The 25,320-nt window shown below is 46.7% G+C and overlaps 1 protein-coding gene across 9 annotated transcripts in view; it reads right to left on the bottom strand.

Moving 5' to 3' along the window:
* Positions 1-25,320, bottom strand: part of LOC129826176 (homeobox protein cut-like 2) — a 128,593-nt gene that overhangs the window by 6,338 nt on the left and 96,935 nt on the right. For 7 of the 9 annotated variants that reach the window (XM_055886580.1, XM_055886581.1, XM_055886586.1 and 4 more), the window contains 17 exons: positions 16,128-16,268; positions 14,310-14,460; positions 13,981-14,057; positions 13,831-13,897; positions 9,713-9,761; positions 8,874-8,978; positions 8,443-8,625; positions 8,285-8,343; positions 8,148-8,196; positions 7,811-7,901; positions 7,015-7,668; positions 5,616-5,732; positions 4,570-5,423; positions 4,047-4,212; positions 3,541-3,843; positions 2,193-2,381; positions 84-360 (listed from right to left, as the gene is read on the bottom strand). In XM_055886580.1, coding sequence (XP_055742555.1) covers positions 84-360; positions 2,193-2,381; positions 3,541-3,843; positions 4,047-4,212; positions 4,570-5,423; positions 5,616-5,732; positions 7,015-7,668; positions 7,811-7,901; positions 8,148-8,196; positions 8,285-8,343; positions 8,443-8,625; positions 8,874-8,978; positions 9,713-9,761; positions 13,831-13,897; positions 13,981-14,057; positions 14,310-14,460; positions 16,128-16,268 — 3,532 coding nt within the window. The remainder of the gene's footprint in view (positions 1-83; positions 361-2,192; positions 2,382-3,540; positions 3,844-4,046; positions 4,213-4,569; positions 5,424-5,615; positions 5,733-7,014; positions 7,669-7,810; positions 7,902-8,147; positions 8,197-8,284; positions 8,344-8,442; positions 8,626-8,873; positions 8,979-9,712; positions 9,762-13,830; positions 13,898-13,980; positions 14,058-14,309; positions 14,461-16,127; positions 16,269-25,320) is intronic. The other 2 variants (XM_055886582.1, XM_055886583.1) reach the window with 1 other exon arrangement.

Below are 25,320 nucleotides of genomic sequence, written 5' to 3'. Positions count from 1 at the left end.
AGTTTGAAGGAGTCGTGTACCTTATTTATTCAATGTAATTATTCTAGTCCCTCTAGGTGTAGGGATCTGATGCCATGTCTGACCTGTAGTTGTGGAACCAGTTGATGACGGTATTGGTTTTGAGGTTGAGCTGGCAGGCCAGCATCTCAATGGTGTGCTGGGAGGGGTATGGCTCCAGATGGTAGGCCTTCCTCAGAGCCTCCTTCTCCTCAGCCCCCAGCACCACCCTGGGCTTCTTCACCTGACTGTAGGGACACAGGTCTATTGAGGCCAGAGCTGGGCTCACACACTCAGAGCGGGCACTGGGAGAGTCACTGTCTGAGCCGGTACTCAGCAGCCCATACCGCCTCTTCAGGTAGGCTGAGAGGACAACACAGAAAGAAAGAAAGAAAGAGAGAGATGTATAGAATTCAATGACAAAGCATGGCATAACACTAATCAATCCATCACACAGTATAGCTGCTGTACATGCTGTGCATTCGGAAAGTATTCAGACTCCTTGACTTTTCCACATTTTGTTAGGTTACAGCCTTATTCTAAAATATATTAAATTGTTTTTTCCCCTCATCAATCTACACACAATACCCCATAATGACAAAGCAAAAACAGGTTTTTAGAAATTTGTGCAAATGTAAAAAAATTAAAAATAAAATAATGGAAATATCACATTTACATAAGTATTCAGAGCCTTTACTGAGTACTTTGTTGAAGCACCTTTGGCAGTGAGTCTTGGGTATTGGGTATTATGCTACACGCTTGGCACACCTGTAGTTGGGGATTTTCTCCCATTCTTCTCTGCAGATCTATTCAAGCTCTGTCAGGTTGGATGGGGAACGTCGCTGCACAGCTATTTTCAGGTCTATCAAGAGATATTCGATCGGGTTCAAGTCCGGGCTCTGGCTGGGACACCCAAGGACATTCAGAGACTTGTCCAAAAGCCACTCCTGCGTTGTCTTGGCTGTGTGCTTAGGGTCGTTGTCCTGTTGGAAGTTGAACCTTGGCCTCAGTCTGAGGTCCTGAGCGCTCTGGAGCATGTTTTCATCAAGGATCTCTCTGTACTTTCGTCCGTTCATCTTTCCCTCAATCCGGACTAGTCTCCCAGTCCCTGCCTCTGAAAAACATCCCCACAGCATGATGCTGCCACCACCATGCTTCACCGTAGGGATGGTGCCAGGTTTCTGCCAGACATGACGCTTGGCATTCAGGCCAAAGAGTTCAATCTTGGTTTCATCAGACCAGAGAATCTTGTCTGGTCTGAGAGTCTTTTAGGTGCCTTTTGGCAAACTCCAAGCTGGCTGTCATGTGCATTTAAATGAGGAGTGGCTTCCATCTGGCCACTCTACCATAAAGGCCTGATTGGTGGAGTGCTGCAGAGATGGTTGTCCTTCTGGAATGTTCTCCCTTTGCCACAGATGAACTCTGGAGCTCTGTCAGAGTGACCATTGGGTTCTTGGTCACCTCCCTGACCAAGGCCCTTCTCCCCTGATTGCTTAGTTTGGCCGGGCGGACAGCTCTAGGAAGAGTCTTGCAATTTAAGAATGATGGAGGCCACTGTTTCGTGGGGACCTTCAATGCTGCACAAATGTTTTGGTACCCTTCCCCAGATCTGTGCCTCAACACAATCCTGTCTCGGAGCTCTACAGACAATTCCTTCGACCTCATGGCTTGGTTTTTGCTCTGACATGCACTGTCAACTGTGGGACCTTATATAGACAGGTGTGTGCCTTTCCAAATCATGCCCAATCAATTTAATTTACCACAGGTGTACTTCAATCCAGTTGTAGAAACAACTCAAGGATGATCAATGGAAACAGGATGCACCTGAGCTCAATTTCGAGTCTCATAGCAAAGGGTCTGAATACTTATGTAAATAAGGTATTTCTGTTTGAATATTTATACATTTGCAAAAATGTAAAAAAAAAAAACTGTTTTCGCTTTGTCATTATGGGGTATTGTGTGTAGATTGATGAGGGGGGGAAATTATGTCATCCATTTTAGAATAAGGCTGTAAGATAACAAAATGTTGAAAAAGGGAAGGGGTCTGAACACTTTCCGAATGCACTGTACATCTATTGGTACATCCACACAGTGCTCTACTGTATGACTGGCTAAATGCAAATACACATACTGCTAACATGCAAACCCTGATAACAGACCATCATTTGCAGATAACATGCTGTAAATAGACCAACCTTTCTTCTCCATCTTCTTCATGTCCCTCAGCTTGTCCACGTTGTGCGGGTCGTTGAGCCACAGTTGCATGCGGACGAAAGGCTCCCTGCCTTTGAGGCTGAGTTTGTGCCAGGGCTTGGGCCTGGAGAGCAGGTCTGACACTGAGCCCTGGGTGAGGCCCAGTATACTCTCCCCAAACAGCCGCTGGCCTAGAGCACACAAACAAAAGTTTAATCTTAGGGCTAGGCACCTTTTTTTCTCCACTTCCTGCCTGAATGATGTGCCCAAAGTAAACTGCCGTAGCTCAGGCCCTGAAGCCAGGATATGCATATAATTGGTACCATTGGAAAGAAAACACTACGAAGTTTGTAGAAATAATGAAGGAGAATATAACACAATAGATATGATAGGAGAGAATCCAAAGAAAAAAAACAACCACATAATTTTTTTTGAGAGAGACCATCCTCTTAGAAATGCAAGAGAAAGGTCATATTGAAAATTAGCTCAATTCCTATGGCTTCCACAGTGTGTCAGCAGTCTATGTTCAAGGTTTCAGGCTTGTAACTTCAAAAACGAATAAGAAATTACTAAAACTGTTGAGGGACACAGTCTTGGAAATTTGTGTTTGCGCACGCCATGAAGACATTACGCACCTGCTAAAATCGGTTTCCTACTGAACATACTTCTTTCAGAAAAAAATATTATAGTTTATTACATTTTAGGGTATCTGAGGAGTAAATAGAAATGTATTTTGACTTATTGAATAAAGTTTAGGGGTAGATTTTCGCATTCCTTTCTCTGCAAGTTGAACGAGTGCATTACTCAAACCGATGGCGCCAACTAAACTGACATTTTGGGATATAAAGAAGGATTTTCCCTAACAAAATGACACTACATGTTATAGCTGGGACCCTTTGGATGACAAATCAGAGGAAGATTTTCAAAAAGTAAGTGAATATTTAATTGTTATATGTGAATGTATGAAACCTGTGCCGGTGATAAAATATTTTGATGTGGGGCGCAGTCCTCAAACAATCGCATGGCATGTTCCCGCTGTAATAGCTACTGTAAATCAGACAGTGCAGTTAGATTAACAAGAATTTAAGCTTTCAGCCGATATAAGACACTTATATTTACCTAAATGTTTAAAATCCATAATATTTATGATTAAATATTTGAATTGCGCGCCCTCCAGTTTCACAGGAAGTTAACACACACATTGACAGACATACTCTATTCCAACCAAAGCACACATAAAGTAGGTCCGCTGGCCTAGTGGACACCACAACATATAACATTAACTCACCACAACATAAATCCCACACTCATTCCTAAAAGCCATATCCAGAGACAACAACTTACACTCACCTAGGTTGTTGTCTGTTAGCACCTCCTTGACCTTCTTGGTGATGGCATATGTGTCCAGCTCTGAGGACATTGCCACCAGCTCCTGGATGCCCAGGGGGGTGTGGGGCTGGTGGAGGGACAGCAGGCTGGGGGTGGATTTCCCTCCTTCTGGGTGGGGGGGCATCAGGCCCAGGCCATCAGGCTGCTGGTTCTCTTTGCTGCTCTCCAGGGTAAGGCTGATGGGCTCCACCAATGGGCTGGGGTGGCTCTCCTCTGGGCTGGGGGGCGGGGAGGGCGACGACTGGGCCGTCACTGGGCTTTTATCTATGGGCGGTAGTCACAAAACATCAGAGGGTGAAATCATCAGTAAGAGCAACAGATAAAGAAGCAAAGAGACCTTCTCTATTCAGCTGATTAGCTAGAAAAGACACTCGTACTCTTATTGACCATAACTTACATGTATACAAAGTATTACTTGTATAAAATAAATAGGCCCAAGCTGCAGTGTGTGATGTGTAGCGGCCCACCTTGAGAGAGGCTTTGGCTGGGAAGCTGGGTGAGTGCTTGGCCCAGCTGGTCCAGCAGCCACAGCTGCATGCGGATGAAGGGTTCCCTGCCTTTCTGGGTCAGCTTGCTCCAGGGTTTGGGCCGAGACAGCATGTCACTCACACTGCCCTGAGACAGACCAAGCACCTGGGGAGAGGATACACAGGATAAACATCAAGTTATTCCTACTGAGCAAATGCAACAATTTCAGTACCTCTTTGATATCTGTTCGAGACATGACAAAATGCTGACTGGCACATCAGCTTCACCAAGGGCCCATTAAGTGAATATCTACAACCACTAGAGGGCAGAAGCACACAATCTATAAGAATTGAAGAACAAGCTTTGATTACACATGCTCAAAATCAGTTTCATATTCACATGATACATCTTAATCATTTTTGGCTTAGAAAGAGGCCTCACAAATTACTTATTGAGACACATTAAGTTATCCAAAATATGTCAACCTTTTTAGAGGAAGCATGGAGTGAAGTGAACACAAACCTTTTCACCAAAGATCCTCTGACAGATGCCGTTCTTGGCCAGCTTCTCTTTGACCTGCCGGGTGAGTTCGATGGTGTCCACCTCACGGTACATGTACATCTCATACTGCTCCGGCGTCAGCGGCGGCACGGTGGGCTTCAGTGTGCGGGGGAGGTACGATGGGTAATAGGACAGGCCACGACCAGGGCCGGGTGACTCCCCACTCACTGACACGTCTGACTCCACTTTTACCTCCACAGACCGTACCATCCCCGAGCCAGTGTCCTCCTCGGCTGCAGACGCCTCCTCACTGTTGGGCAGACACTCTCCGTTCTCCAGCCGGGGCCAGGGCCGGGGCAGGGCCGAGGGGCCCGAAGACGAGGAGGAGGAGAGGGAGGGAGACACTGAGGTGAAGGGCCGAGAGCTGCCGCCCCCTACGCCGCCCACCATGCCTATGGGCCCCCGCTCCACAGACCAGTGCTGGTCGAAGTAAGTCCCCGCCTCACCGATCTCCGACTTGACTTTACGGATGATGTTCTGGACAAAGGCGGCGGGGGAGAGGACACTGAGGGGGGTCTGGGGGCTGCTGATGGGGTTGGCCATGCACACGGTCACCGTGCCCCCCTCCTCCTGTTTGATGAAGGTGGGTAAAGGCAGGACCTTGGAAGGCTCAGGGAGCCCCAGGCGCTCCACCTGGGGCCCAGCGCTGGTGGCAGAGGCCCTGCCACAGACATCCATCTCCATCAGGGCCTGCTGCTGTGCCTGCATCTCCCTCCTGGCCTGCTCCAGGATGTTCTTGATGGTGTCGTCTGAGCTGCCGCCCGCCCCATTACTGCTCAAGCCGGAGGGGCTGCCCAGGGACGATTTAATGTCACCTGCAGATCGGGCACGTACACACAAACACACACAAACCGTTACAGAGAACTCTACGACTACACACTCCACACCAACTTAAAAAACGTCACCTGCCATCACTGAAAATTGCTCTCAAAATGTACAAACCAAAATAATTATAATCTAAAATGTGACCTGACCTAGCACAGTTGAATAAAGAGTAGATGCATAACCTGTTCCAGACACACCTCCTCTCTGGGACTGGATTTCCTTCTTGGCCTGCTCCAAGATATTCTTGATGGCGTCGTCTGACCCAGTTTCAGGAGTTCGGATGCGAGGAGTGATGCTCCCTACCACAGAGAGGGTAACAGAGAGTGAGAGAAAAGGAGGGGGGAGAGAGAGCGAGTGAGTGAGTGGGATGGCTGATCAGAGAGCAGTTCCAAGGCTTTGCTTTCGACTGGAAGATCAATGGCTGCCTTTGAGATGTTGGCGTCTGAGGTTGCGGTATACGGCAAGCTCAACTTTCAAAAGCTCTGAAATCTGGGAAGAAAACAAAGTTTAAAAGTAACACAAGAAACATGGGAGAGGAAGCCACCTCTGTTCTCTTGGCCCTCGCATCCCTATGGGAGGGAAGCTTCCGCCTTGTCCAGTCCAAGCTCTTCTCTGTCCTGGCACCCCAATGGTGGAACCAGCCTCCCCCTGAAGCTAGGACAGCAGAGTATCTTAAATAATCCCACAGCACCCACCCCCCCCCCCCCCTCACACTTAACTTTTTTTCCACCTTACTAGCTCTGACTTTGGTGATAGCTACTTTAGTGGAAAAATGTACTTACTATGACTGTGATATGTGGCTGTCTCACCTAGCTATCTGAAGATGAATGCACTAAAGTCGCTCTGGGTAAGAGTCTCTGCTAAATGACTAAAATGTCAAATGCAAATGAAGAAGTTAAAAGTGCAGCCCAGGGAGATTAAACGGTTTAAATGCAGAGGCCCAGAAACTAAACCACCAACCTTTCAAAACTCATCAGAGAGACAGAGTGGCCAACTCTGCTCTATCCCACAGCACTAATAAAATCCTCAAATAAAAATACTGCTACCGCAATACACAACCTTCTGCTTTAGCACATTAAATGCATGTACAGTAAATTAATGCCTGATATTATTTCATTTTACTCAGAGCACTTTACATAGTAGGGGGAAACTCACCTCATCCACCATCAATGTGTAGCATCCACTTGGGTGATGCATGGCAACCATTTTTGTGGAGAGGTGGAGAGATGATATATGCCAATTAGGAATTAGGTGGCCATGATGGAATGGGGCCAGGTTGGGAATTTAGCCATGAGGGGTTAACACCCCTACTCTTTAGATGAGTGGCATTGGATTTTTAATGACCACAGAGAGTCAGGACACCCGTTTAACGTCCCATCCGAAAGACAGCACCCTACGCAGGGCAATGTCCCTTTCACTGCCCTGGGGCATTGGGATCACCTTAGACCAGAGGAAAGACTGCCCCTTACTGGTCTTCCAACACCACTTCCAGCAGCATCTGGTCTCCCATCCAGGGACCAACCAGGACCGACCCTGCTGAGTTTCAGAGGCAAGCCAGTGACAACTGTCCAGTCCACTCACCTCTCTGTCGGACCTGGATAGTCCTGAGGGCCAGGATGTTCTGATCGTCAGACAGGAACTGTTTCATCTTGATGAAGGGCTCCTTGCCTTTCACTGTCAGCTTCCTCCAGGGCTTGGGTCGGGCCAGTATCTCACTGACCGAGCCCTGTGATAGGCCCAGCACATAGTGACCAAACACACGCTGGCCGATGTTGTGCTTCAACAGCTGCTCTTTGACCTGGAAGGCAATCTCTGCTGTCTCCAACTGGTCGTCATCACCCGCAGTGGAGCTCCCGCTTTCCGATTGGTCACTGGGCAGGCCGGCCTCGATGCCGCCGGCCCCTGCAGGTCCCTGATTGGCTGACATTAGGGTGACTTTGGCTGCATACAGGGCGGTGGGGAAGGCCATGAGGGGGCTGCCGGATTCCTTCTTGAAGAGTGGGGAGGAAAGGAGCTGCTTGTGGACAACGTGGTCTACAGACAGCCTGTCCCTTGAGCAGGGGGACACAGAGAAGGGGCGAGGGAGGTCGTGGCTAGAGGAGGAGACGTCCATTGTGGGGGGACCAGGGCTAGCAGAGGTACGCTCATCCACCTGGGAGACTGAGGAGAAGGACCCTGAGGGCCTGCCCCACTCCCTGTCTGACTCCCTGCCTGACTCCTCCGATCGGTCCTCATCTGCAGACACAGAGTCACACTCCGATTAGCAGCACTTTCACAGCCACTGGGGTTTACAGCTGCATAGAGCCAACACACTACAATACACACAGCTTTCAAGAACTACAATTAGATGTCATAGGCATAGATACTGTTGCCTCACCATTGTTGTGTAAGATTCTGGCCTTATCCATCAGGTACTTGGGAGAGGGAAGAAAGGCCTCTTTGTCCCGCAAAAAAGCCTCTGCAGTGTCCTGGTGACACACACACACACAGGCTGTTCAATTTCGATTAATCAATTATAGTGGCTGTAGATATCCTTACAATGTATGACGCTCACTGAGGCATTCAATGGCAATGCTAAATGTTTTCTTCCCCGACAGCAGTGGAACATTAAGAGGAAACCAAAGGTCTGTTTCGTTAAGAAGCAAACTATTTTGTTTAATGCTGGGCTATGAACAACAAGGCAATACAAAGCCGAACTTCAATATATATCTCACCTGGGACGAACTACCATTCGTTGAGGCCAGCTTCATTACCTTCAAGATACTACGAGAGGAAAAAACAACAGTAAGAATATTATATAGTGTTTATATATATATATAAGATATTGTAATACGATGGGTGTTTTTCTCACCGGAGTTCTGTTTTAATCTCTTCATAGTCCAACTGGGATTGCAGTTTAGCTTCTAATCTCTGAAACAGTCAAAGAGAGGAAGCATATATCAGCAAACTCCACCGACAAGAAGGTGGGTCCATACCTCTTGCCATTTGAGTGTGTGCAGTAGGACTTACCTCAATAGCTTCTGTCTTATAGGCCAGCTGGCTTTCCAGCTCTATGATCTGATTGGCTGAGATGTTTTGGACTTCCTGTAGTGCGAACTGTAGTCTCTGTACGTTCTCCAGTAGCCTGAGGATCTCTCGGTCTTTAGCCATCAGCTTAACCTCCAGCTTGGATGGCAACACATCACCCCTCTCCTAAGTGGAAGAAAGAAAGACAGTGTGTGAGAGGAAACAGAGTCAAAAAGAGTCAAAGACACTGAAGGGTAAATAAATGGAAGGTGAGAATTCCTTTTGAAAGAGGCAAAAATTATACCGTCCAGAATTCCCACACTTAAAAGATCTATGATGTGAAGCTTCAATGAATTTGAAGGGGGGGGGGGGGGGGGGGGGGGGAATCGAGGAACACATTGATCTGAACAGAAGAGTATGTGGTCTCGTCTCACCCCACTAGTGCCCTCTGGTGGATAGCAGCTCCCTGGGGTGGCGCTCCGGGGACTGGCCAGCTGTTCCTTTAGCCTCTCCACCTCCCTCTGGGCCATTTCTGCTTTCTACAACCAAACATCACAGCATTACAACTCACACAACAGAACACTGACACAGCCAACCTGTCAGTCACTCAGCAGATATATAGATGAACTGGTCCTGAAGAGCACAGACAGATCAATCTGAGGACAGACCTTCAGAAACAAAATAAATAGAGGAGGACCACCGGCAGAAGAGCGCAACTCGATATTCCTGAGAGGACTGTTTAGTTAGTGTACTTTCTTCCCAGACTGTTTACCTGCTCCGTCACACTCGGGCTGCTAATTAATGATTCATTTTGAGAAAATTTAACTAAGGGCTGCTGGCGGAGAGAAAGAGAGAGAGAGAAGGAGAAAGAGAAGGTTCAAGAGAGAGAATGACAGAGAGAGAGAGAGAGAGAGAGAAGGAAAGAGAAAACAGAGAGAGAAGAGAAATCACTAGGAAGGAAAGGAAGCAATTAAGGCAATGAGGTAGGTACGAGCCCCAGCGCACGGCACTCCGGCATCAATCGCGCTTGGCAGTCTCTCCTGTCCTCTACTGAGTGTTGCAGTGGTGCCGTGGAGCACCCACAGACGGGGGCCAGGGTTTACCACCTCTAATCACAGGAGCTCAGGGAGGGGGAGGCAGGGTAGGGAGAGGCAAGGGGGCTGCAGGATGCAGGGTGTCTAATTAAACAGGAGGCTTGATTACAGGAGTGATTATCTTAACGAAGAAGCATCTTATTCAGAGGGCTGCCAACAGGACGGCATTTTTCACTCACCTGGTTTGCCTTCTCAAGATTCATCATGATCACACCGACCTCCCCTGCCCTAGAACACAAACAGAACCAGCCAGTGGGTTACTGAGGGGGCAATCGCCTAGTCTAGCATGATTTATACACCCTCCTTGACGTCTGACCTCAATGTAGGGCAACACCATACAGCACAATACTCACACCTACATATAACATGAGTCTATAACACATTATAAACTGGGTGGTTCGAGCCCTGAATGCTGATTTGCTGACAGTCATGGTATATCAGACAGTATACCATGGGTATGACAAAACATTTCTTTTTACAGCTCTAATTACGTTGGGAACCAGTTTATAATACCAATAAGGCACCTTGAAGGTTTGTGGAATATGGCCAATATACCACGGCTAAGGGCTGTATCCAGGCACTCCGCTTTGTGTCGTTCTAAGAACAGCCCTTAGCCGTGGTATATTGGCCATATACTGTACCACACCTCCTCGTGCCTTATTGCTTAATTATACAACGGGTGGGTCTAATCCTGGATGCTGATTGGTTAAAACCACGTTCCAGCCGGTGTCTATTTCACAAGTTACCACCGGCTAAGGCTATGACGTTGAAACGGCTAGTTACTGTTCCATCTCACTGCGCAATCCACTGTCTCATCAGCCCAACCAGGCAACATATAAACTTGATCTCCACTGTAAAAAAGCATCTAGACATAATCTCCCCTTTCTTTTAGACGAGCGTTTGGTTTCCAACAGCAGAGATTTGTATAAACCTTGCTGTCTGTCTCTCCAACATTTGCAACATTGTTTCAATATTGACATTTGATCTCCAGCTGTCTCATAGGAATGAATGTGTCAAGAGTTGGGATGAGACAGACAGAGAGGCAGGCAGCTTTTCTCAAAATCATGAATCAGCATAAGTTTTATGGATATATACAAAGAAATTACAATAGAAAAACAGGTCTAACTAAATGAAATGCAGCTAGTTTGCTGTCTTTCCAGTATTTGAAGGGATTGTGTTAGCTGTGTCGATGGCTAGGTTCTCTGAATAGTGTCCTGGCGAGTGGGACCATTTTCTATACCAGGTGAAATCCCGCATCACTAGCTAGCTCATTGTTATGTTAATGTCATTAGGAAATAGCATAAACAAATTAAAATGCAGCTACTTTTCGGTTATTCTGGCTGCACTGTTTGACGTGACTGTGTTAGCCCAAGTTGGCTAGCTAGCAAGAAAAGGGATAAGAACGGAACATTAACTAACGACTGGGTCACGTCCATTGATACAGAATAAAAATACTTCACGACTGGGTTGCATCTCTGGCAACCTAACCGATATAATGAACAACCAGCCGGCTTGGGTAGCAACCCTAGATTTGTGTCGGGACTATATCTCGTGGAAAGATGAAACAGTATGAATAAATTCATCAAAATATATATATATATATTTTTTTTTAAATATGTCAATCATTATTTGAATTGGTTGGTAACCCATTGTACAAAAGTGATAATGCCATCGAAACCAGTGTTCGGAGGATATATTGGCACAGTTTGCCAGATCTCGGCTTCGTCTCGGGCCTAAAAACAACACCCGTGCCAATATATCCTCCAAACACCGACTTCGAGGGCATTATCACTTAATTATACAATGGGTGGGTCTAATCCTGGATGCTGATTGGTTAAAATCGCGTTCCAGCCGGTGTCCAGTCCACAAATTACCACTGGCTAAGCCTATGATGTTGAAATGCCTATTTACTGTTCCATCTCACTGCGCAATCCACTGTCTAGGGCCTAACAACACCCGTGCCAATATATCCTCCAAACACCGGCTTGGAGGGTATAATCACCTAATCATCAACTCGTTATCAAACCCCTTACTTTTCTGAAACGATTCACACTAAATCACACACAACATAAACAAAGCATTTCCTCACATAGCTCACTACAGTACAACCAAAACCAGACAGAAACGGACTGCATGTCTGATCGATACAATACTTTTCTTTGGAGATTTCCTTCCTACATGCCTCCATCCATCTAACAATCACAGAAGTCCAATATAAATAGACAGATTATTCATGAGGTTTGTTTGAAGTTCAAAAGTTTCTTTTTAGACACATGGGAGATGATTTTCAAAATGTGGAGAAAGATGAATTAACGAGGACTGTGAAATTGATTAAAATATGCAAAGATTTCTGAAGTTTTCAGGACAAAGAAACCCCTTTCCGTTTCACTAAATGTGTTTTGAGAGCAAATCAGTGATATTGTTCACTATCAAACAAACTATTTTCAAACCAACCATGTTCTTCCTCACCTCCGTCTGCCCCCACAGTGCCTTCATCTCACTGCTGGTTATTATGGGCTTGTTTGAGGAAGATTAATGACACAGACAACTTAACTGCATGACTTATAACCCATTCTGAATAGTCACAGAGCGTTGCTTTTGGGGGGGGGGGGGGGGGGGGGGGGGGTTGAAACAATAGTAAAACCAGGCCCATTAAAAATTCAAATAAATCAATAGTTCTCTATATTAATTAGTAGTGGTGTGGTGTGCAATACAGTCCAGAAGCTCTGGGCAGAGACCAGGCCACATCAATAAGCCCAGGATGGATGGAACCACGCTGACAGAAAAAGGTAACAGGTGTCATATTCAGATTTAATGAACTTGAGCAGTATGGAAAAAATGCTTTGTATTGATTACCTGTTCAGATACTCAAAACAGCCAAATCACCTTTATTATTAACATCAAGGAAAAAGTCAATCAGAGTAATAGGAGGTGAAGTTAGCGACACAGAGCCACGGGGATGAGTCCTGAGAGGTAGTGGTGATATTGGACCAGGGGGAGGTGTTTAGTGTTTCTATTAGCCTATCACAGGCAGCTGAGGACAACACCCACTCATCGTACAACCCATATAGGATATATTCCTCATCACCTATTCACTAACTACAAGCCAAGCCATTCACAAACGAAGCACTGGCCCAGTGGCCCTAACACCAACGCACAACCATCCTTCCTCTCTCCCCTCACAGAGAGCTAACGAGCCGTCACTGTGAACAGCTGCTGAACATGAAAGGGGAGTCGAACGGAAAATTCTTCAAATCCAGCAGAAAGGATGGCGGTGGGTCTGGAAACTACAATTCAATTGCACCATGGATTAAGCCTGGGAGAAAATCCATTAGCACCGGCTCACTGTGCTCCGTCCGCAGCACAACCCAAACAAAGGAGTGTTTACTTTGAATGTCTATCGACATCCTTCATACAACTTCACATTCATTTAAACCGTTGAGCTGGATACATAGCGCTCACAGATTCAGGACAAGGTAGAGTGTTTTCTGAAGCAATCTTTAAATGAAGCCATTCTTCTTGAGGCCTGGCAAGGCAAGGCTCTGGCTGTCAGACAGAGGAGGCCAACACAGAGCTCTCCCATCCATCCACCTGCATTAGTCGGTGAGTCACACCACAGTAACATCTGAAATGGCACCCTATTCCCTATATAGTGCACTACATGCATAGGGCTCTGGTCAAAATTTGTGAACTATATAGGGAATAGGGTGTAATTTCAGTTGCAGCCCAGGTCTGTTTATACAATGGCATTCTGAAGGTTCAGACTGGACATGGGTACATTACAGTGGAGAGTGACCATGTGTGAATTAGGGTAGCGCAAGCATGGCTAAAGAGAGAAGGCTGAGCATAGTGGTGTATGCATAGGTGGGGCTAAGTAGGGACCTGCAGTAGGGACCTGGATTAGGGACCTGCAGTAGGGACCTGCATTAGGGACCTGCAGTAGGGACCTGCAGTAGGGGCCTACAGTGGGGACCTACAGTGTGGACCTGAGTAAGGACCTGCATTAGGGACCTGCATTAGGGACCTGCAGTAGGGACCTGCAGTAGGGACATGACTAGGGACCTGGCTAGGGACCTGGCTAGGGATCCGACTAGGGACATGCTGTAGGGGCCTGCAGTAGGGGCCTTCAGTAGGGACCTGCATTAGTATAGATGGAGAGATCATGAGTAGAGTAAATGAGGGTTAGGGAACATGTTAGAGAACAAGCATATACCACAGTATGGACATAGGCTGAGTGGGTTACATGAACAGAGAAGTTGAGAGACAGTGGAGAGTGGAGATATAAGCAGGCTCTTACTTGTTGGCCTTCTCTTGGTCGTATTTACACCGCAGGTCCAGAAGATCTGTCTGGGCTGTGCTCAGAGCTAGAGAGATAAAGGAACAGGATTAGTCAGGATGACCTTTCACCTCACTGTGTCCAGAAAGGACCACCGGACAAAACACTCACATGAATGCAGCACTTTGATCCTCTCCTCGGCCTCACCCAGTCTGTCGGCCAGAGTGGCATCTGTGTCTTCGGCTTCCCTATGAGAAGAGAGACGCAATGTCAAAGATGACCATGCTTACATACTCTCAGGCATACAGCACACATACAGTATTACATTCTGTTTCCACCCATTAGATTAAGGTTTAAATGTGATTACATCCAGGTCTATTGTCATTGTGCAGTATGACTGACGGGCTGGGGGCTGTCCTCTTTTTTGCTTTTATCATGTACACATCATATCATGTTCACAAGGTTGTGAGGGAGGCAAGGACCAGGCCTGTGTTTCTAACCCTTCTGTCTGGTTCTGGCCCTGGTGGTTCTGGTGAGGTGAGCCTGTGACTCTGAGGGCCTGTTTGCTGTTTGGAGTCATCACACCAGCTGTCCAGCTCGATGCCTCCCCAGGTCCTGACTCTGCTGCTGCTGGGTCCTCCTCTGTGTCTCCTGTGGATAGGGAGCAGAGTACAGATGAGTGCTGTGATCATCTGAGGTGAGAGGCCACGGAGACTACATGGAACAGAGACATCCGTGTGTGGATAAAAGTGGATTGTTTGTAGAACAAAAATAGTTTCTTAGATTTTTTTTCCTTTGAAATTGAAATTTTAAACAATCAAGCAGCAGTGAGCTAGGCCTGGGCCCATTCTGTGGCCAGGGCTGTGGCTGCAACCTGGTCTCAGAGAATTTCTTATTATTTTGTACGTAAACCACGACACTCCATTTAGTATGATATGTTACCTTTCATATGGTATGTATTAATTTGTGGATATCCATCATCCATTAAATATGATATGTTACGAATTACAATTCATATTATATGTTACGAATTTGCAAAACGTGCAATATGTGAAGAATTCTAGCTAGATGGATAGGTGGCTAACGTTAGCTAGCTGTCTAACGTTTGCTAGCTGTCTAACGTTAGCTAGGCTAGAGGTTAGGGTTAAGGTTAGGGTTAAGGTTGGAAGTTAGGTTAAAGAGTTAGGGCAAGGGTTAGCTAAAAGGGTTAGAGTTAGGTTAGTTAACATGCTAAGTAGCTGCAAAGTAGCTAAAAAGTAGTTGGTATACTGAACAAAAATATAAACACAACATGCAAAGTGTTGGTCCCATGTTTCATGAGCTGAAATAAAATATCATAGACATTTTCCATACGCACAAAAAGATTCTTTCTCTCAAATGTTGTGCACAACTTTGTTTACATTCCTGTTAGCAAGCATTTCTCCACCTGACAGGTGTGGCATATCAAGAAGCTGATTAAACAGCATGATCATTACGCAGGTGCACCTTGTGCTGGGGAAAATAAAAGGCCACTCTAAAATGTGCAGTTGTGTCACACAACACAATGCCACAGATGTTTCAAGTTTTGAGGGAGCGTGCAATTTGGCATGCTGACTGCAGGAATATCCACCAGATTAGTTGCCAGAAAATGTAATGTTAATTTCTCTACCATAAGCTGCCTCCAAAATCATTTTAGCAAATTTGGCAGTACGTCCAACCGGCCTCACAACCGCAGACCACGACGTGTAATCACGCCAGCCCATGACCTCCACATCCGGCTTCTTCACCTGCGGGATCATCTGAGACCAGCCACATGGACAGCTGATGAAACTGAGGAGTATTTCTGTCTGTAATAATGCCCTTTTGTGGGGAAAAACTCATTCTGATTGGCTGGACATGGCTCCCTATGCCCTCCCAGGCCCCCCCATGGCTGCGCCCCTGCCCAGTCATGTCAAATCCATAGATTAGGGTCTAATGAATTGATTTCAATTGACTGATTTCCTTATATGAACTGTAACTCAGTAAAATCTTTGAAATTGTTGCATGTTGCATGTATATCTTTTTTCAGTATAGTTGAAAAGTTGCTAATTAGCTAAATGCTAAATTGTCCGTGATGAGATTTGAACTCGCAATCATTGGGTTGCTCGACGTTCGCTTTATACGCGCACCCATCCACCCCGACTAACCACCCTACTTTAGTTTTTGGCTTAAGTAACCATCTGTCTTATGTAACCATACCAAACATTACATATCATACTAATTTGAGGGTCCCGGATTTACATTTACTATGTTACATCTAGTCTATGAGACCAGGCTGGTGGCTGTGGCTCTGGTCTGACCTGGCTTGTCAAGGCCCTCTAGGTGTCTCTTCCAGTGCCCGCTGATCTCCCTGACCAGGGCCTCGCTGTCTGGGGCCGAACTCTGCAGCTGCTGCAGCCTCTCCTCCAGGGTGTGTGTGGCCTCAAGAACGGGAACTGGGTCTGAGAGCAAAAAGACAAACAAGATGGAGAGAAATGTTACATTTTTCTATGAACCACTCCATGCAAAACAACCACACAGCCATAATATTGAGTGGTAATTCAAATGCTGAAGTGGATTACTAAAGTCAAAAGTTCAACACTTCAGTCAAGTGAATTCCATTGCCTATCTATTTGATCAAATATAATGAGATATCACAATTATCTTGTTGCTGATGTCAAAATATGTCTCCTGTTATACAACTGATGTCAGGATGTTGAAAATGAACTTTTAAATAGCATATTAAAAGAAAAATATACTATACCATATTCTGCACAAGACAGTACAGTTATCATATGCTCTCCTGCACAACAGCACCAAGAGTAGGAGACTGAGAAATTGTTCCAAAGAGGGACTCTAGAATTCACTCCAATGAGATGCCTTAGAAATCTCACAGGCTGGCCCTAATGACATGAATAGACTAAACTACTAAGATCAAATCCAATGGAACTCATCACCAATAAATGAATGTCAAAAAAAGCCGCATAGACTGCAGTAGAATTTGACACGCACTTCAGTCCCAAATACACACCTAAACAAATCCAACAAAGTCTGGAAAAAGTCTGCTCCTGAAAAGAAGAGAAAAAGAAGACTGATTCTTTAGCACAACAGAGGAGCTGTTTTGCAATGCATGTGCGGCAGCCTGGGCCCCATGGGGCCAACTAGGAGGCTGTTTCTCTGCTAACAAGTCTCCTCTGTGTCATTTGATCATTTAAATTATTATGCCAGGAATTCTCAGGAGGTGGCTCGGCACTCCACATCACAGGGCTGTTTTTAATCTTCCCGTTCCCTTTCTTCCCTTCCCGAAAAGTTCAACAGCTCTGAGAGGGAGAGCTGCTCCTGTTGTGTACCTGCCTGCCGCACACCAAAGGAGGTGACTTCTAGTGCCAAAGCACAGAGAGAGGGGCTCAGGGGAGCTGCCTGACAAGGAGGGAGGGAGGATGTAGAGATACGCACACACACACACACACACACACACACACACACACACTCACACACACCAGCCTTTCAAAACTCCAAGGAGGGAAAAATCGCTGCTTTGCTGCACAAACTTTTCTCCCGCAGCTTTCATGCGCTCGTCTTTCTGCACCTCTGTGGATCGCGATCATATCCTTTCTTCAACATGGGCACAGACTGAACTGACTTTTCAGAGAGCCTAACCACAGACGTTTACACTTCAACAGACACCACTGAGACTAGACAGCCAAGTCGAAACAGGCCACAGAAACACAGCTGTCAAAAATTAGCAATTTGTGAAAAGACTTCCATAACCATTTGACATATCTGAAGTTTCATCAGAAACACTCGGACAAAGATAATTGATTGAACCATTTCTTCCCCAGGACCGTTTACAGTCAACTGAGCCTCCTGTGTGTCTGTGTTCACTGTTACACCCACACTGGAGATATTGCATCAGTCACATGGGACATCACACTTAAGAGCAAAGCTCTTCTTAGACAAACAGAACGACTTAAAACACTGCTTTTCACATCGACCCACTGTCACAGAAATCACTTTATCAGCCTCTTTTCCATATATCCTTTTAACTTTCCATGATCAAAGTGCAGAGATTACAGTAAGGGATCTCTCACACTTGGACAAGCAGGGATGATCAATCAGTGGCTAGGCAAAAAAAGTGAAGGGATATATGGTAGCCCTGTATACAAAATTAACCCAGTCAAAGATGAGAGCAGCAGGGGTACTCTCAGAGGGACCAGGGTGTAGCTCTACAAGACGGGCTACAGTTGGGGGAAGTGTCAAAGAAGACTGCTGATAACGGAAGAGAACAGGACTGCTAATTGATGTTGCTAATAAGTTGTGCTGGATATTCCTTTAAGAGCATTTCTTTAACAGTAAATCCTAACTATAAAAGGAAGATTGAATACTTGAATTTTACTCCATACTGCCAATATACCTAGAATTCCCCCCCACACCACCATCATCATCCCCCACCATTATCTACTGTGAGTAGGTCATATGTTGGTGGTATTGTGTGGTGTTAGCAAAGTCACTACACTAGTAAGCCAGGGTAGGGCTATCATAGAAGCTATGTGTGTGTGGTCTCATCATCTACATTAAGTTTGCATCAGTGTTACAGATGAGATAATGAGCTTCCGTGGCTGGTTCCTAGCGGCCGCTGGTCAGGTATTACGCTGCTATTGCTCATCCCATAACAGGGGGCAGCTCTCTGGGTGCTGCTCCTTGACAGCCCAGCGTAAACAGGCCATGGCTAGCATGGTCACAACAGATATGTTTATGCTTGATAGCCAGCTCCTATGGTTGTTTCTATGGAGTTGGATATAGACCAGGTTAGGCTAGGGCCCACTGTGTGAACTGTCCACATAAATACTGTCTGGATTGTGGCTGGGACAGTGGGACAGACAGGTCAAGGATGTGTCTGGGTGGGCAGTGGTGGTGGGTGGGCGTGGACGAGGGTGGTGTGAGCCAAGACAAGCAGGTGTGTTGGGACGGTCCGTCTTTGCCCTGTCAGCGATACACTGTCATTAGGCGGTGTGGGCTCAGCGGGGTGCACCATTACGTCTCCCTGGGCTCTGTGTAATTACGCTCTGACATAATTAACCCAGCAAGCCCATTAGCCAAGCACTGGCTGGCTGGAGAGAAGGCGAAAAAACGCTATAATTATTTGTTGTGCGCATGTTAATGAGGCCAGCTGTGTTCCCATCATACAACATGAACAAATTAATTTACAAGGCTGTGCTTCGAGGGTTTTTTCTTTTCATACAAAACAGTCTTGTTTTGTGTTGTTTTTCTCTGTGTGGTCTTCAAGTTCCAAAAACACTATTTCCTGCTGCTGCAACAAACCGTAACACTGTACATGAGTAGTGTATTGTCATGGCCTGAAACTAGGTTGACTGAACAGTTAGTCCTTAGTCCAACCTTCAAAGACAAAGTGCACCAATAAAATGGCTACCTTTGAAAAAAGTTGTATCTTTTCTTAATTAAACCAAAAGTAAACCACCAATACTCTACCTACAGAGTACGGGAGTCTGCATCCAATGTGGCCGTGTGGGAACACTTCCACTGACTGAAATCTAATAGTCTTTAACAAAGTAATCTATTATTTTAACAACAACACAGTCAATCACGCTCACAAGGTACAATTATAATTTTTTAAATTGTTATTATTATTATTATTATTTTTAATTTTATCCCCTTTTCTCACCAATTTTCGTGGTATCCAATCGCTAGTAATTACTATCTTGTCTCATCGCTACAACTCCCGTATGGGCTTGGGAGAGACGAAGGTCGAAAGCCACGCGTCCTCCGAAGCACAACCCAACCAAGCCGCACTGCTTGGTTGGGTTGTGCCTCCAACCCGGAAGCCAGCCGCACCAATGTGTCAGAGGAAACACCGTGCACCTGGCCCCCTTGGTTAGCGCGCACTGCGCCCGGCCCGCCACAGGAGTCGCTGGAGCGCGATGAGACAAGGATATCCCTACCGGCCAAACCCTTCCTAACCCGGACGACGCTAGCCCAATTGTGCGTCGCCCCATGGACCTCCCGGTCGCGGCCGGCTGCGACAGAGCCTGGGCGCGAACCCAGAGACTCTGGTGGCGCAGCTAGCACTGCGCAGCTAGCACTGCGATCCTCAAGGTACTATTCTTTAATGTCTATCCTTGTTTCAACCTAGATTATAAAGATTTTTGTAGCTACGATGAAATAATTTTCAACAAAATGTTAATTCAGAAAACAAATGAAAGAATTTGAAAATGCTACAGTAAAAACAGTCAGTTTCTGTGCTGTCTTTTCACTAACACAATATTCAGAGCACAGAACAAGTCTTTCCCTTTGACTTGTATGTGGAGAAGAGAGTGAAAGAGAAAGATAAAGAAACAGAGATCGCTATAGAGAGAGAGAGAGAGAGAGAGAAATGGTGAAAGAAGTATGTCTTTCACTGTGTGCTGACAGACAATCTGAAAGACTAACTTTTTAACCTGTTCTTTTGTCTGTGTTCCACACATGCCTTTGCCTGGCAGACTGAAGGACATCTCTACAACTATGTAAAAAGAAGCTTTTAGAAATATACATAAACAGGAATATCAGGGTAGAATATAATTCAGCCACTCTTTAACTTTAATTGAAAGGGTTGGCGTTCATGTTTTGTTGTTCTTTTTTTGTTACAATAACAAAATAACTGTTCGGTGAACAATCACAAAAAAACACAGAAAAAACACAACTGAAACTATTCATCTCCTGTACACTTCAGAGCTTGAGTTTTAGTCGTACCCTTTACAGTATCTCTGCACACACACACACTCACATGCCCACGCACACACACTTCCTCTCTGTTCTGAGCACACACTCTGCCGGTCCCTCTGGGGTCTCTGCTCCACGGGGATCCATTGGAGAGGCCCAGCTCTTTTATGAACATAATGCATTATTAAGCACCTCAAACATCTCCTGGGCCTTTGTTTATTACTGCTCTTATTAATCACTTGTGCAGAATCTCGTCCTGCCCAAAAGAGCTTTCATTTTCCATCAACTTCTTTATATGCTTTCATTTTTGATACTGCCACAAACAGAGCGTAGACACACAGCTCTCCAAGTTCCCTCTCATCTTCTGATGGAATGTACTCAGCACCACACTTATTATTTAAAAAAACCAATGCCTTACAGGCCTCAATAAGCCTCTCTCTCCAGCGTCTGCCAATGTACACTGAGTGGACAAAACATTATGAACACCTGCTCTTTCCATGGCAGACTGACCAGGTGAATCTAGGTGAAAGCTATGATCCCTTGTTGATGTCACTTGTTAAATCCACTTCAATCAATGTAGATGAAGGGGAGGAGACAGGTTAAAGAAGGATTTTTAAGCCTTGAGACATTTGAGACATGGATTGTGTACAGAATGTGGCAAGAAAAAATATTTAGGTACCGTTGAATGGGGTATGGTAGTAGGTGCCAGGCGCACTGGTTTGTGTCAAGAACTGCAACGCTGCTGGGTTTTTCCACGTTCAACAGTTTCCCGTGTATGTGAAGAATGGTCCACCTCCCAAAGGACATCCAACCAATTTGACAACTGTGGGAAGCATTGAAGTCAACATGGGCCAGCATCCCTGTGGAACGCTTCCGACACCTTATAGAGTCCATGCCCCGACAAATTTAGGCTGTTCTGAGAGCAAAACGGGTGCAACTCAATACTATGAAGGTGTTCCTAATGTTTTATCCACTCAGTGTATACAAAGAGCTATAAGGGAACAATAATTCTTTGAATAGATTAAGGTCAAATCACAAAGGTTAATTAATGCTCTATTCTTACAACCTTGGAGCCAAATGAAATTACTAACTGACTTCAATACGCACTGCACTTACAATCTCGCAGGCCAAGGAGACTTCAATACATTAATATTCATTGTGCAATAAAGTCATAAAGCCATGATGGAATTGTGTGGAGTTGTACCTGGTTCTGGAACCCGTACCATGCAGTAGTATTTGGTCACCACTAGCTAGCACTGTTGCCCCAACGTTTCAACTAATGCAGACCTCAGCCCTGCGAAGGGCCCAACAAACATACAACACACAAACACACACACACAGTAAGTGAGCTCCCTGCTCAGATGAAAGGTACTGTGTTCTTCAGGAGAGACGGAGGGCGAGCGAGAGAGAGAGAGGGATAAGGTGAGGTGATCCTGAGGGAGGTGTGTGAGTAAAGAGAGAGGAGGGGGCAGAGCAAACACCTGGAGCGCCAATCTCAGGGCTACGCTCCTGGCGACAGGGCCCCGTACCTCCTCTCAAAGCGACAGCTACAAACACCAAGGTTCAAACGTAACCGCAGAGTCAGAGATGCTCACACAGGAGGGAGAGAGATGAGGAGAGAGGTGCTATTCAGGAGAGCCAACTCAGTCATGGAAACTGTCACTGTTTTTCACATCCTGTGAAGAGGAAGTAGTTTATTTAGAGTGATCAAAAAAGTATAGAGGTGAAAATCTAAACAAATAAGTATTTTTGGGGGGGCCTAATATTTTGTCGACAATTTCAATGGGGCATAGGAATATACAGTTGAAGTCGGAAGTTTACATACACCTTAGCCGAACACATTTCAACTCAGTTTTTCACAATTCCTGACATTTAATCCAAGTAAAAATTCCCTGTTTTAGGTCAGTTAGGATCACCACTTTATTTTAAGAATGTGAAATGTCAGAATAATAGTCGAGGTAATTATTTATTTCAGCTTTTATTTCTTTCATCACATTCCCAGTGGGTCAGAAGTTTACATACACTCAATTAGTGTTTGGTAGCATTGCCTTTAAATTGTTTAACTTGGGTCAAACGTTTCAGGTAGACTTCCACAAGCTTCCCACAATAAGTTGGGTGAATTTTGTCCCATTTCTCCTGACAGAGCTTGCACACGCTTTTTCAGTTCAGCTCACAAATTTTCTTTAGGATTAAGGTCAGGGCTTTGTGTAGGCCACTCCAATACCTTGACTTTGTTGTCCTTAAGCCATTTAGCCACAACTTTGGAAGTATGCATGGGGCCATTTGCGACCAAGCTTTAACTTCCTGACTGATGTCTTGAGATGTTGCTTCAATACATCCACATAATTGTCCTTCCTTATGATCTATTTTGTGAAGCGCACCAGTCCCTCCTGCGGCAAAGCATCCCCACAACATGATGCTGCCACCCCTGTGCTTCACGGTTGGAATGGTGTTCTTCAGCTTGCAAGCCTCCCCCAATTTCCTCCAAACATAACGATGGTCATTATGGCCAAACAGTTCTATTTTTGTTTCATCAGACCAGAGTACATTTCTCCAAAAAGTATGATCTTTGTCCCCATGTGCAGTTGCAAACCATAGTCTGCTTTTTAATGACGGTTTTGGACCAGTGGCTTCTTCCTTGCTTGATATAGGACTCGTTTTACTGTGGATATAGATACTTTGTACCCGTTTCCTCCAGCATCTTCACAAGGTCCTTTGCTGTTGTTCTGGGATTGATTTGCACTTTTAGCACCAAAGTACGTTCATCTCTAGGAGAAAAAACGTGTCTCCTTCCTGAGAGGTTGTCACGCCCTGACCATAGAGAGCGTTTCACTGAGAAATAAAGTATGTGGAACTCAACTCACACTGGGCCTTGGTCCGTTCCTATCGACGATCGTGACAGAATATCCCACCACACAAGGACCAAGCAGCGTGCTATGGAGGCAAAAGTGAGTTGGACATGGGAGGAGATCTTGGGAGGATGCGAGACCCTTCCTTGGAGGGAGTCGCCAAGGAATCTGGAAGGACAGCGACGACACCAGGGTCTGCGGCCACAGAAACCCCAAGATTTTTTTGTGGGGGGGACAAGGAGCTGTCGGTCGAGCCGCGGAGAGAGCCAGAGACCGTCGGGGAGTCGATGGAGCTGTTGGAGGAGAGAGAGCGGAGAGAGATGTTGGTTTGGTGTATTTTGCACGGCATTCGCCCTGAAGAGCGTGTCATTAGTCTGGTGAAACCTGTGCCGGCTCCACACACCGGGCCTCCAGTGTGCATCCCCAGCCCGGTACGTCCTGTGCCGGCTCCCCGCACTCGCCCTGAAGAGCGTGTCATCAGTCCGGTGCCACCTGTGCCGGCTCCACGCACCAGTGCGCCTCTCCAGCCCGGTACATCCTGTGCCGGCTCCCCGCACTTTGCCCTGAAGAGCGTGTCATCAGTCCGGTGCCACCTGTACCAGGTCTCCACGGTCCGGAGACCTCAGCGACGGTCCACGGTCCGGAGACTCCAGTGACGGTCTACGCCCAGGAACCTCCAGCGACGGTTCACGGTCCAGAGCATCCAGCGACGGTCAACGGTCCGGAGCTTCCAGCGACGGTCAACGGTCCGGAGCCTTCAGCGACGGTCAACGGTCCGGAGCCTTCAGCGACGGTCAACGGTCCGGAGCCTTCAGTGACGGTCAACGGTCCGGATCCTTCAGTGACGGTCAACGGTCCGGAGCTTCCAGTAACGGTCAACGGTCTGCAGCTTCCAGTGACGGTCAACGGTCTGCAGCTTTCAGTGACGGTCAACGGTCCGGAGCCTCCAGTGACGGTCAACGGTCCGGAGCATCCCCAATGGTCAACGGTCCGGAACCTCCAGAGACGGTCAAAGGGCCTGGAGCCTTCAGTGATGGTCCACGGCCCGGAGCTTCCTGCGCCGGTGCCATGGCAGGAGTCCTCCTCTGCGCCGGTGCCCAGTCCAGGCAGGGCATCCAGTCCCGGTCCACGGCTGGAGCCTTCCTCTGCGCCGATCCCCAGTCCAGGTACGGTGTCCAGTCCCGCTTCATGGCAGGAGTCCTCCTCCGCGCCGGTGCCCAGTCCAGGCACGTGTCCAGTCCCGCTCCATGGCCGGAGCCTTCCTCAGCGCCGATGCCTAGTCCAGGCACGTCATCCAGTCCTGCTCCATGGCCGGAGCCTTCCTCTGCTCCGGTGCCTAGTCCAGGCACGGCATCCAGTCCTACTCCATGGCCAGAGCCTTCCTCTGCTCCGGTGCCTAGTCCAGGCACGGCATCCAGTCCTACTCCATGGCCAGAGCCTTCCTCTGCTCCGGTGCCCAGTTTGGGCACGGTGTTCAGCACGGCTTCAGGGTCAGATCTGAGCGGGGGCTACGTCCTGCACCGGAGCCACCACCAACGCTAGTTGCCCACCCTAACCCTCCCCATCTTGTTCAGGTTTTGTAGCCGGAGTCCGCACCTTTGGGGGGGGGGGGGGGGGGGGGGGGGGTACTGTCACGTCCTGACCATAGAGAGCCCTCGGAATTCTCTATGGTGGTTTAGGTCAGGGTGTGACTAGGGGGGTTATCTAGTATTGTATTTCTATGTTGGTGTCTTGTATGGTTCCCAATTAGAGGCAGCTGGTAATCGTTACCTCTAATTGGGGATCATATTAAGGTAGCCCCTTTTCCCACCTGCGTTTGTGGGATATTGTTTGTGTTAGTGTTTTGTGCACTACGGATTTCACGTTCGTGTTATGTTTATTGTTTGTTTTTTTTACCACCGAGAAATAAAGTATGTGGAACTCAACTCACGCTGCGCCTTGGTCCATT

This window comes from Salvelinus fontinalis, chromosome 28 (assembly GCF_029448725.1).
Source record: "Salvelinus fontinalis isolate EN_2023a chromosome 28, ASM2944872v1, whole genome shotgun sequence".
Taxonomy (NCBI): Eukaryota; Metazoa; Chordata; class Actinopteri; order Salmoniformes; family Salmonidae; genus Salvelinus; species Salvelinus fontinalis.
Note: the sequence above shows the minus strand (reverse complement) of the source record. Positions and strands in the feature narration are given on the sequence as shown.